Source organism: Gavialis gangeticus, unplaced genomic scaffold (genome assembly GCF_001723915.1).
Source record: "Gavialis gangeticus isolate Ggan-Ray unplaced genomic scaffold, GavGan_comp1, whole genome shotgun sequence".
NCBI lineage: Eukaryota > Metazoa > Chordata > Crocodylia > Gavialidae > Gavialis > Gavialis gangeticus.
The window spans coordinates 86,431,107-86,444,269 of record NW_017728992.1 but is presented as its reverse complement, the minus strand read 5'-3'; the positions used below and the strand labels follow the sequence as shown (position 1 = coordinate 86,444,269).

The following is a 13,163-nucleotide window of genomic DNA, read 5'->3' as shown; positions in this document are numbered from 1 at the left end:
AGGTTTTGGATCTCACTTTTTGACTAATGTCCTTAAGTTGCTTGCAGGACCTGCTAGATAGAGCTTTTCATGACCAAAACAGATTATGGCTAAAACAAACTATGGAAAGAGTTTTTATACTGATCCATTTCAGATTTCATTCCTGCTTGTAAGAATGATTGTGTTGCCTCTCTATATGTTCCCTCTCTATGATTGTCCAATCAATTCATGGGAAGAGAAAACAAACTTAATCTTACATGTTGCCCTGCAGCTTACAAAATCAAGATGCATTCTTTCTACTTAGAAGATCAGCCGCATCAAAATAGCCACATAATTGCCAGGGGATAATTATGATTCTCTAATTATTATTGCTGCTGATGGTAAATGATGTAAAAGGAAGAATGCAGTTTGATTTTCTAAGCTGAATGCCAAAGGAGACACAATAAGAAAACTTGTTTTAACTAGAATACTGAGCAAACTGGACAGAAAAGTCACTGAAAGAAAGAATGCTTGGGTGATGTCTACCAAACCGAAGACACGTTATTGTGATTCTACGGTCTTTTAAGTATGCATGTAAATGAGAAATAATCTGGACAATGAAACTTTAAAGGACTAAAGCAAGAAAAATAAAATGGCATATTCAAAGAAGCCAGACACACCTGCCAGTTTGATTGAAAGTCAAGATTTTGTACAAGAACCATCAACGGCCTTTTATAAAATGGCTGTAGCGTTCTACACAATCTTTCACTGATGCAACACTAACTGTAGTGCTGAGCTACTCAACATTGTTTACAATCCAAATACAGCATCAAAAGCAAAATACATCTCTAACATATTTCTACATAGCTCATCACTAAAGATACTGTATATATTCAAATACAAGATGAGGTTTCCCCTCTGCCCCCCTTCCTCTCCCCCCAGCATGGAGAAAAAACAGCCCTTGGCTTATAATCGATCACATACAAGGAAATCTTGCTAAGTACTGTCTAACATTAAACTGCTGCCAAAAGCAGTGTGTGGCTCAGCAATGGAAGCCAACTATAAAGTTGATTAACTACAGCCGACACTGAGCAAGACTAAAACACATGGCCCCTGTTGGGCAAGCCACCAATAATTAGACTCTATACCCAGAAAATTGTAACAAATGTATACATTTTCCATATACAGAATCTAATTACTTGGTGTGGGGGGGTCATCTTATAATCAGGGTTATCTTCTATTTGAGTAAATATGGTACTATTTGTTTTTAGACATAAGTGCGTTACAGGTGAGATTTTTCTCCCCTCAACCAACCTTGTCTTGATACTATTTATTTTTCTATACGCAGAAAGGAGGGATTCTCAAAAATATAAAACTAACACACTTGAATGTTGCCCGTGCGGACCAGTCCTTATTCTGAACTCTAGTTTTAATGATTACCCTCTGCATTAAAACATGGATGGTACAAAGGCCTTGCTTTAACCACAAAATCTGATGGTTTGCGGAAAACTGGGACGAGCTGAACTAGTTGCAAGAAACTGACCTCAGCTTTGCTGTTATTTTAGACAAGGAGTTGTGGGTAGCATGGCTGTGATCAATTATGGCAAGATCATGGTTTGACTGATTGTGAAACAGGACTGTCAAGTCATGAGAAGCAATATATTGGCTTTCACAACCATGTTCTCGTGCAACAAAATGTAGCTAAACACAGCTTTAAGGGGCAGTCAGCTGATATGTACAGGGCTTAGTTGTGAACATTTCATACAAAGAAAGTTCCTTTGGATGTTTATGAACTGAATAACTTTGTTTGAACAAAAATCGTTGGCTGCAACAGTTAGACTGTGCTAGAGAAAATGGAGGAGGACAAGATACTCCTTTGTTGAAGAGTTAATGTTTAAATCATTTAAATTTTTTAAACTTAACAACCATCAAACACTGGAAGCTCCCTCTGAAACTGCACTTTCATTTCTGTAACGTACATGTTTGGGAGAAGGGAGTTACCAATGAGAAAAAAAGGGGTGTTGGTTGTATAAAAAAAGCAGATAAAAAATCTGATTTAATTCTCCAAATACAAGAGGAAACAAGCTTGAGAAATTTTTAAAAGAAGTTACATGAATTCTTTAGCCCAATGATATCTATAATTTCACTTTCAGTTTTCAATAACAGCAGAGACATAAGATCACGTCAGGCAAAAGAATATTGGATACATATAAACTGAGCTATGGCTAAAAACAACAGCTACTGCAGCAGCACTGAAAGTAAAACAAAACAGGAGACATGGCTTTATCTTTGTCCTAAGATAAAGAAAATGTATAACACAGTCGAGGTTACTTGTACCAGTACTTTACTTAACCTTCTACCAATTAGAGTCAACCACATACAATAACATAATTTTATGTAATTGGCAACTAAAAATGTTTTCCTTTAGGGACCACCCTATGTTTTACTGATGTTACTGTTCTTACCGCCTTTCGTTTCCCCAGAGCAACATTTTAAAAATGTTAGGCCACTATTTCAAACATGGTTGTCTAGTGTGAAGAATAATTAAAAAAAGTCTGATTTTTCAGAAATGCTATGCTCCTGAACTCCCACTGCTTTCCAGGTTATGTGTCCAATTATGTCTTTAATGCAGGTAACTCAGGCAATTCCAACTGGATTACCCTATCCTGCATGTTAGCAGCCCGTCTGTAAAGGTAGATGTAAGTTCTGCCATGTCTAGACTACAAACATACTGTGCCTGGCAGTCATGCCCTTCACATTGTTCCCATTCAGGAGGTAGCGCATATGAACCAGTGTAGCCATAGCTACATGCCATTCTAGAAAATACTGAACAATAATGCAGTACTTAAGTGAAGTTTCAAATAGCTTGGTGCTACCCAGATACAGTTCCATGACTTCTGGGTTGGCAGTAGTGTATGAAGGTGCCACTGCTAGGTGTGGTAAGTTCATGGTCTTGGGCAGAGGGAGAAGTTTTGTGCCACAGTAAGATGAAACCCTATAATTCCCCCCTAGTGATTGTGGGAGAACATGTTTGTCCTTCTGGGTATACACAGAGAATTGTGGGAAGGCAGCGGAGGAACAGGAGCAGTCTAGTGGTTTAGCATACATCGTCACTTCATAGTGGGCAGATTGATAGACTTACTGGAAGTCTCTGAGCCTTTACCTGACATCCCAGGAAAGGTTAACCTAAGTGAAGCTGAAAGCAGCACTACATTTTGGCAAGAGGTTTGTGTTTGTGTGAAGAGAAGTGAAGCCAAATTAAGGGCAATAGCCAAATGAGAGCCTAGGTCAATCATGCTGTGAAGACTTACCTTAACACAAAGCTCTAGTCAAGAGTGAAACAAACAGATGAAGGTTAAAAACCAAAAAACAGTAAGGACACATACTGTTCTATTACCAACTGCTAGTATACGACTGTTGCTAAACTAAGTTTGAACTTGGTTTTTACATATGCAAGTGAAAGATCAAAATTAGTTATTTCAAAAACACCCTACAGTTCTAGCACCCATTCAGCAACATTGTCAAAAAGACCCAAACATTTAATACCACTTACTGGGGCCATGGCATTTGATATCAACAGGGCAACCCCCCCCCCGATCATGCCTCACAACACCCCTTGTGGGGTAAGAAGCTTTATATCTATGAGTCACTATTTAACAGATGGTAAAACTGAGGCAGGGCAGTTGAAGGGCTGATCTCGAGTCATTAAGCTAGTGGAAGCTCAATAACTGATGTCAATAAATCAAGCTTTAAGTGACACTATCAACACCAGAGAACAAATCAGGCAGAACTGATAATGGAGTCAGAATCAGAAACTCTTACTCTGACCCCACAGTCAGTATATCCTGCTAATTCCTTTGCCTTTCTTTAATGAAAATCTTTTGTGAAATATGCAGAGGCAACAGACATCTGGCTGAGAAATTATATTTGTAATAGAAATGACATAGATGCCTAATATAAACCAAAAAGCCATTTCCTTTCTTGCTTGCGGGCTAACACTAAATGAGTGTATCTTTGTAGCAAGATGGCATATGGCTTCAGCCTTAGTCTTTCTATGATGGAACAGTATTTAGATCAACTACTGAAGTGTGAATTAAAACCTAGCCTTTCAGGTTAATCAAAAACCAAGGGGACAGCATGGCAGATTCAGGGTTTACTGTCATTAGAATCCTACTCATTCTACACATGCAAACTGTCATATAGTGGTAAATCAGTGGTATCCTTGTGCAAGGTGAACAACACATGGGTCTGCCTCAAAATCCAGCAAAATGTTTCTTAAAAACCATCTTGTCAATACTCCAATAGTAGGTGAGGACTTATCCCTCTTCAACTTAATTTTATTGTCGTGAAGCAACTGTGAAGCTGAACACATCTCTAAAGTGACTGCATAATTATAAAAGAAAAGATGCTTTGATTTAGCTAGTATACAGGTATAATTAGTCCATTTTATTCAGTTATTCTATGACATTCTCAATTTTAATTCAACTTCATATAAAAAACAGAATATAACTAAACATGTGGCAGTTGTGATGAACACATCTTACTATCGCTTTTCAGAGGAAAGACTTCTGAAAATCTGAAGACAATTTTTTAAAACAAGGGCCCAGATCCTTAACTTGTAACTTGTCAGAGCTTAACTGAAACCAAAGCTGCGATAGCAGTTTACACCTGTGGATGAATAGCTCATTCATTTGCAGCATAACAGATAATAGTTTGCCTCAAAGTTAAGAGACAACAGGGGTTACAGAGACTTCAATGCATATCTATAGCTGAAAACCAAGCTATAAGGTTTCTTTGGAAGATAAATCTTTCCTCTTGTAGACTAGAGGACTCAGTGACAAAATTATGGTCCCTACCTAAGATAAGAACAAAATAATATTGTGGATCTTGGAGAAGTATCTTGATTTAGAAGCCGTGACCACTACACTACACAAAATTTCTAAAACTGGTTTCATTTTCATCTTCTTGGACTTTTTAAAGTTAACTCTAGCCTTGAACAGTTTACAAAAGTATTTAACCCTTAAAACATGATATTCTCTAAGCATCCAAAGATCAGGAGGATACATGCTTCTTTACATGCAGACTCTCCATAGGGTTAAAGTGTGCAAGTTTTAGACAAACAAGTTAGAGCACCTGCCTATTCGTTTCTTTTTTTAAATGAAACTTTTTCTTTGGTTTCTTGTATTTTCTCTGTTATTTTATCCTTGGTTTCCTCCATTTTCTCTGTTATTTTATCCTTGGTTTCCTCCATTTTCTCCGTTATTTTATCCTTGGTTTCCTCCATTTTCCCTGTTATTTTACCCTTGGTTTCCTCCATTTTTTCTGTTATTTTATCCCTGGTTTCCTCCATTTTCTCTGTTATTTTATCCTTGGTTTCCTCCATCTTCCCTGAGAGAAGCTCTTTTGTTTCTTCCATCCTGTCGTGCAGGTATCCCTTTACTGGAGGTGGTCTGGACAGGTAGCCGTGCTTGCGAAGATACTTGATAGTAATGGACGTTCCTCCCAAAGTCACGATGTATCTGGCAGGAGATGCAATCTTAAAGGAAGATACCAAAAAAAAATTGTATCCATATTATACATAATTGTGAGAGGATATCGCCCAGGACATTCTCAAGTTTGCAAAAAGATTATTTTGACTAATTCCACTTAAATACATACATCTTCTCCAGGAAGGGTCCCTGAAGGGTAAGTTTTAACAAGTATTCTTTAGGTGTGTGTAGACACAAAACATGTCTGCTCTTATAAACATGGTGGGGAGGAGCAGCAACAACTGTTTGTACAATTACTCGGTGGTTAAAGGTTAAGAGCTGAAATCAGTTAGAGTTCTACTCTGTTTTTCTATCTAGTCCTTAAATCATATCATACAACTGGAACACATTATTTTGCTCCTGAAGTGAATGGATGTTCACTTCAGGAGCATCCTGGGGGGCTGCACTGAAGAATTTTTCAAAGACAATACAAACTTCTAAGAAATGCAACTCAAGTGAATGTACCTGTAGTCACTATTACACATCAGCTAACAAGGATTCTACCACCTACTAGTTACTGTCTGGTTAAACCACTTTTTCTCCCTCTCATGAACACAAGTCTTAAATGAGCCCTGCATAAGCTTTGGATGCTGGCTGTGCTTCTCAGCTGCTTCCATCAGCAGCTGCCATGGTAGCTATGGCTGAGATGCTCACCCAGGCACTTCTGGCAGCTCCGCTCAGCAGCTGTGTTCCCAGGGCATGGATGGGAGTGCACTCTGGGAAGGGGCCAGCTGTTAAGTCGACTGAAGCTGGAGGCCTCGAAGTATCTCCTTGGTAGAGCAGGAATAACTCTGCTGACAGAGTGGAAGATTCTGCTGCAGAGAAGCTTTAAGAAGTTCTTCCACACAGCTCTGTAGTATAGACTAAGCCTGTCCTGTCTCATCTCTCATCCTTTGTAATCCTTTTCTTCTTCTCCCACTTAAATCTTTGTTCCTAGCTCCGTTCTCCATATAATGATATATCATCATGAAATAAAAGTGGGAGGACATGCACTAATTTCTATTTAATTGAGGGCTGATGGTTTGGCTGTTCCTAGCTATTTATAAATGCTCCCTACATCTGTCTTACCTTAGAATAGTTTCTCATTTTGCTTAATAGCTCCTTACAGGAAAACAGTACTTAACAGAAGTTTTAAAGGGCAGGCATCTATCCAATAGATCAGTCAGTGCTTTGGAATTAAACAAACAAGCCCACAGAAACAAAACAGTCATAATGGGTCATATACAGGACAGTTACCTGTTCCCAGTAACAAAAGAAGAGCCAGATCTCCAAGTGTTACTTATGCAGACATTTAAGTCTAAAACACAGATACTTTTAATCCACTCCCAACTTCCTATAATGCAGAGGCCTCTAAATTTCCATAAGGAAAGTTTCTTAGTGTCTAAATATCCATCTCTGAGCACATCTGCAACTGTCCAAGTCCTGACAGAACTGGAGTAGATAGGGCCCAGATCCAGTAAAAGACAGTGACACCTAAAAGTAGGGCATAGTGGAATTTATGGTCCTAAAACAGATTCTCAAAAGCTGTCTGCTTAGACACCTACATTTTTGCAAGTAAATTTTTCTAGGTACCCAAAGTTCTGGTGCTGCACATGTCTAAAAACTCCTTTGCTTATTTGCTGAGCTGTTCAGTCTTCAATCTCACCACCTAAGTTCATTCAGAATCCACACAAGAAGCATTCCTTCATCTGAATCCCTGAGGCCCAAACCAGTAGACGTGCTTAGATCACATTTGACACCCATCTAGAACCGCAAGTGCCACAAAAAGCCAGGGGCCACAGCTACCTTAATTTACGAATACTGGAAGATGCTGTTGCTGCTCTTTCTACCCATCCACCTAGGATATGGGAGACTAGATTTCCATGTCTGCCTCAGGAGGATTCACTTCCCAAGAGATTGCCCTTATAATCATGAGGTTGTACACTGCTCGACAAAAAAAAAAAAATTTAGATTCACCGGACCACAGAAAGGAAGCATGACTGTCACCCAATGATTAGGGTACTCAGCTGGGGAATGGAGGCCTGGGTCCAGTTCCCTGCTCCAAGGGCTCATTTAATATTTGCATTAAACAATCAAATGTGGGAAACAAAAAGATGAAACCTGTTGAAATGAACATAGTAATATTTTGTATAATGTGTTGTGTGTTCAAAGCACCATACAGATTATGCACTTGTAAACCTAGAAAAAAAATTAAATCTGATCCTTACAGTTTGGCCAACTGGAAAATGAACTCCCTTGACACTAGTGGAAGAAGTAATGCAACTCATAATGAGACAGGGAATTAAAGGTTCCTACAGAAGAAAACTACATCTCTACCTCCCAATCTCAAGAGCATTTCAAATCATCACTTGAACCCTGTGGGTTACTCAGGGGGTTCACACAAGTGAAAACAGGCAGCTAACTCAACAGTAAAGTGAACCATTTAGGAATGGACAGAGATACTTAAAAAGCACTACGAAGCCCTTATAAATGTGTATGTACTATGTGAATATTGCAGGCCAGATTCTTTGGGTAGATGTGATATCTTTTATTAGACCAACTGAGTAGTTGGAAAAAAGTTCTTTGCAAGCTTTCAGGCACAATCACCCTTCTTCAGGCACAGGGAGTCTCTGCTTTTCAATATCTACACATATCTAACTAGTAAGAGACAGAATTTTTACTTCTTTTTAATTTAAAGAAAATTGAAAGCGTTGTTTAGCTTACCAGGCAATTTCAGAACCCTTTTGTTAATTCTGATACTTACCTTACACAAGGTATAAGCAGTTAGTACATTTCCAGTCTCAGAATTTTTCAGAAAGCTTATGATGTTTTCTGGCAGGCCAAGAGCTTCTAGGATAGGAACAACATTCATGCCTCTATCAAAAAAAAAAAATTACATGTAAATATAATGAAGCTCCAAAAGCTCATTAGCACTTGTAAACTGAACTGCAAATCGCTGTTCCTCATCATGACATTTAATGGTGTAGTTACATTTTAAGATTAATTTACTTTCATTTAACAAACTATTTCTTAATATAAGCAACATAAGTTTTCTAGTGTCTTTGTTTTTGTACACAAAACAGTAATGTCTTTGCATTATTAACGGAGATGGAAGTTATAAATTATCCGTTAGGTTGAACTACTGCTTTGCCAACTTGCTGATATCCTCAATTAGCCTGAGTTAAGTAGATATATCTGTACAAAGACAAAGGTGCACAGATGCAGACTGAAAGCTCCATTTATGAGTGTGCTAAGGACCAGTTCTGCCTTGAGGGACAGAGAAAAATTAAACCCTATGTCTGTTTCATGTTAATCCCACAAAGTGTGGATCCAGTATCTCACACTTCCCCCTTAAATACCGGCCTTAAGTGTATGACTTTTTCTGGGGGTGGGGAAGATAAAAAGCACACATTCTGTTCAGGAGACTAGAGGCTCTTATGTCAGCCAATGCACCTTGCCAGTTGAGGCTGGAAGAAGTGGGTGAAGAGAGTTCATATCACCACTTTCTTCCACTTGACCACTTGTTATTTAGGACACAAAAATACTGCATATCTGGTATACTGTAGCTGGAAAATGCATTCAGTTACAAAAGGCTTGGATACGTCAATATTCAGAAATCTTTTTCAAAATATCTGCCAGTAAGAGGGAGCCTAAAGCTACTGCTTTAGCCTGTAGTCATGTCTTGTAAGAAAGTGATACTCTTTTGGTCTTCCATCTTCCTCAGCTACTTTAAACATTTCAATCTTTATTTGTGATGACATCAGCATGAATAAATATGGTACTACTTAAAAACTTAGTGAATTGCTGCTAGAGAAAAGAGAGCATTAAGTATTATGCTACAACGTAATCTACTTCGTATTAAAATCCAGGGAACATTCCTCACAAAGAATTCTTTAGAATCCTAAGGAACCTAATTAGGTTGACACTATCCTTTTTTAATTATAGGTCATTTATTAAATAGCTACAGACATGAATACTTTAGCCCTGTGGGATGATTATTCATGATTCAAGCTGCTTTTCACCTCAAGAGGGTGCTGTCCTTCTAGGATTACAAATTGATGCTCTGTTCCAGCTCATTTCTAATGAAACATTTTCAGTTGCATACAGATATCAAACAGGTTTTAATGGCTAACCAGAATGTCTGAAATAAACTAGTTAAACTGTACTCAGCTTAAAGTGCCCAGACATGGGCATCAACTTAACTTCATCCAAAGCAAAACATTTGAATAGCTCAAGACCTTTATTACTCTGGGATGGGTTATATTTAGAATGACATTTGGATCTATAGCTCCTAGAAAGGGCAATTATGCCAGCTGGTTAGAGTAACTAAAACAAACACTTGTGTTGTGATACGTTCTGATGTCAAAAGGCCCAGCCGCAAACTTGTATTGTTTTGCGTCTTCTATTATTAAATATGAAACACACAGTCTAGAGATAAACTTTTACCTGGATTCACCAAAAAGTTCAGCTTAATAAAGGCTCCCTCTTTAATCTAAAATAAGAGTCTATAGTAGATATGAATAATCACCGTTTATTACAGTGAGCATTCTCCAAAACAGAACAAGGACTGTGGGATTTTGCAATGTTACATTAAATCTAATGCAAATAGAAAAGACTGAATATAATGGAGGGTTATAAATTAGTTTTATCACTAGATACACCAGTGCTCACTCAAGACAAAAAAAAGAGAGCAGGATGACCAGACTGGCCCACAGGTAAAATTCAAGTAAGTCTCAATGTTTAAATAAGCCAAAACAAAAGATGCCCCCGGGGCAGAGGAGATTAGAACTCAAGTGCATCAGCAGAGAACAATGAAGTATGAGCATCTGCTACCAACCAGTGCTTCCATGAAGGAAAAAGTAAAAAAATAAAAGAGGTTTTTCATTAAAAGTTTGGTCGTTTTTTTATTTTAAATAAAAGGTGGTTTTGTAAACCACCACAACATACCAACAGAAACAAACCCCACTGTACTCCATCCACCAGTTTGTATGGCAGAGGTATAAAGGGAATAAAAACAATTTCCTGGAAGCCATGAGAGAAAATGACACTGCCTTTTCACATTTCTCCTAATATGCTGAAACTAGTAAAACTAGAGATGTATGTTGGTCCCAGGTACTTTCTGGATGAGGCAAGAAGAGGTATAAAAATTATATAGGGGCCTGTATCCTTCCCAAAGAAAACCTTCAACCACAAAGGACAGAAAAAAACAGCCACTTTAAAATGTACAAAGAAAAATGACCAGCCTTGCAATTCTGCATGACACTGCAGCCAGACAGTGCAACTCCTCTGCAGATTCTTGTTTGAAAGTCTCACAGTAAAGCCCTATACCAAAACAAAAGGAAAAGTGGAAAGGGGGGGGAGAGAGGTTCTGGAGAAGCATGCAATCCCTATACTTTCTAATGATGTGACGCATAGTGTTGCAATCTAAACAAATTAAAAGAAGTCAGATAAATGGGGGAAGGAAGCAGATAATGATGGCAAGAAAAAACATGTACAACAACCTTCCTTTTTTCCTACCACATCCTATATTCCCTTGATTTTAAGGGTGAGATCCCATGTGGTATATACAATGGCTAAGACAAACTGAAAAGGAGGTTAGTACTTTTATTTTTACCTACAAATTTTATAGCTTACCCCCTCCCAAAGACACAAATACTTAAGACTTCAATGAAGATTTGCCTACAGAAGGGGTCAGCAACCCACGGCCTCGGGCTGGATCTGGCCTGCAGACATGGGGCATTCGGAGGTGAGGGTGCCTTTTGCAGGTGTTTTCCCTGTGCCACCATGAGGATGAATCCCGGGTCTGGGTGCTCTCCCCATGCCACCTGGGAAACAAACAGTGGCAGCAGCAGAGTCCTACATCCCACTCTCATGCCTGTCTCCAAACCAGTGTGGATCATTCTGGCCCACAGCTGAAAGTGGTTACCTACTGCTGCCCTATGGTAAAGAAACGTCCTTAGTTTCTTCTACCCATACAAATGGAAAAGCAGAGCAGAAAAGAGTTAAGAAATGTGACTGACAGAAAGAGCATATATGGGGGAACCAAAAGCAGGAGTGTCGCCCTTTGAAAATGAGGGACAGTTTACATTCAAAGGAGGAAAGCAGGGCAGATCACTGACACATCCCTACTATTGCTGAGGGGAAGAACAAGTAACCATTTTTGCCATATTAGCAGCTGCTGAAAGATACAACTGTGTGCATACTCCCTAACAGCTTGTCTTATTCTGGGATAATTACTTTATCTACACTTTGAAGGAATGTATTTGGTACACACAGATTGCAGTAAGTAAGTTGTATATATACACAAACAGTGATATGAAGTATATTCCTTTTCATTATCAATCCTAGGCTTTGATTAAACAGACTGCTTTCTCTGCTGCAGTACATGGGGTAATTTCTGACCTGTAAAAAGAGCTCTGTTACAGAAATGCTTTTATGCCCATGAGAATTTGTCTCAGTTTAAAGCAGTATTGACCTTCTACAAAAGAGTAACTTACTGCATGGCTGCATAGTAAAAGGATCCAAACCATATGCTGTAAGTCAAGACATGCACTGGAATCACAACCTTTCCATACTGTTTTAAAATCTTCTTGAACCTCTGAACAAGACCAAGTGATTTGTCTTCTAGAGGGTCAGCTTCTAAAGAACTTGGTTCTGCAGTACCTCCCTTATGTGCATCCCTGGATGGATTCAAAGGACTTTCTTCCTTTAATTCTTTGTGGCGAGTATCTTCTGGTTGGGATGAGAACATACGCAATGGCTTACTTTTGTTTAAAATAAAGAGTGCAGCAGATGCATGTAGACACTGTTTTCGAAGGCATCTAGTCCAAGGCAAAACTGGTTTTCCTTTTAAGCACTGGTATATATTGGTGCGATGTAGTACCCAACATGTCCTATGCACTGGCTGGAACATGGTCTGGATTAAATTCCTTTGAATTTTGATGAAGGGTGATAGCTGGCTACAATTCCTAGGGAAAGTACACAAGAAAAGGAATTTTTACTTAAGACTGTCTGTAACTCTTACATTTCCAAAGATTTTTAATTTATCTCATGCAAACAGAAATAGAAAAAAACAACTCATTATACTAAAATAGTTAGTGACTTAATTGCTAGGGTTAAATCACTAGTCCTTGCACATTTAACATTTCTGAAATAAATCTGTCATTAAAGTTCCTTTTCCTAACACTAAATATGGTAATTCTACTGCTTTACAAGGTGACAATTAAACAGGAAATAGCAAATGATAGCCATGCTTATATTTGATACTTTTACTCTGTTTAAACATAGAGAAATTTAGTGAGATTGTGCTAAGGTTCCTGGGGGCCATCCTTTTTGACAAGCATGCCACAAGGTAAGCCTGACACCCTCCCTAAGTGCCACTCTGACCCCCTTGTGCACAAGTAGCAGCAGTGCACCTTGCATCACAGCTACTTGTTTCTGGGGAATGCTCATGCCATGTGCGCTTTCATGTGCAAGTTGCTCTGGGGGCAGTAGGGAAAGCTTAGGCCAGCACTGGGCTGCCCCCAGCAGCCTTACCTGGGGTCCTGGGGGCTTCCGCCACAGTGATTCTGCCATGGATCCAGGTGGCCCGGCTCTGCTTTTCAGCATGCACTGGCCAAGCATGTGTTGCTCTGGTTTTTGTGTGTTTTTTTTTGACCCGTGGATATCAAGGAGTCAAAAAACTCTGCAGAACCGCTC

At 38.9% G+C, this 13,163-nt stretch overlaps 1 protein-coding gene across 6 annotated transcripts in view; it reads right to left on the bottom strand.

Moving 5' to 3' along the window:
- Nucleotides 1–3,326: 3,326 nt before the first annotated feature.
- Nucleotides 3,327–13,163, bottom strand: part of FAM210A (family with sequence similarity 210 member A) — a 46,362-nt gene continuing 36,525 nt past the window's right edge. For 4 of the 6 annotated variants that reach the window (XM_019524866.1, XM_019524856.1, XM_019524872.1 and 1 more), the window contains 3 exons: nucleotides 11,963–12,433; nucleotides 8,230–8,341; nucleotides 3,327–5,494 (listed from right to left, as the gene is read on the bottom strand). In XM_019524866.1, coding sequence (XP_019380411.1) covers nucleotides 5,096–5,494; nucleotides 8,230–8,341; nucleotides 11,963–12,378 — 927 coding nt within the window. In that variant the 5' untranslated portion in view covers nucleotides 12,379–12,433 and the 3' untranslated portion in view covers nucleotides 3,327–5,095. The remainder of the gene's footprint in view (nucleotides 5,495–8,229; nucleotides 8,342–11,962; nucleotides 12,434–13,163) is intronic. The other 2 variants (XM_019524882.1, XM_019524890.1) reach the window with 2 other exon arrangements.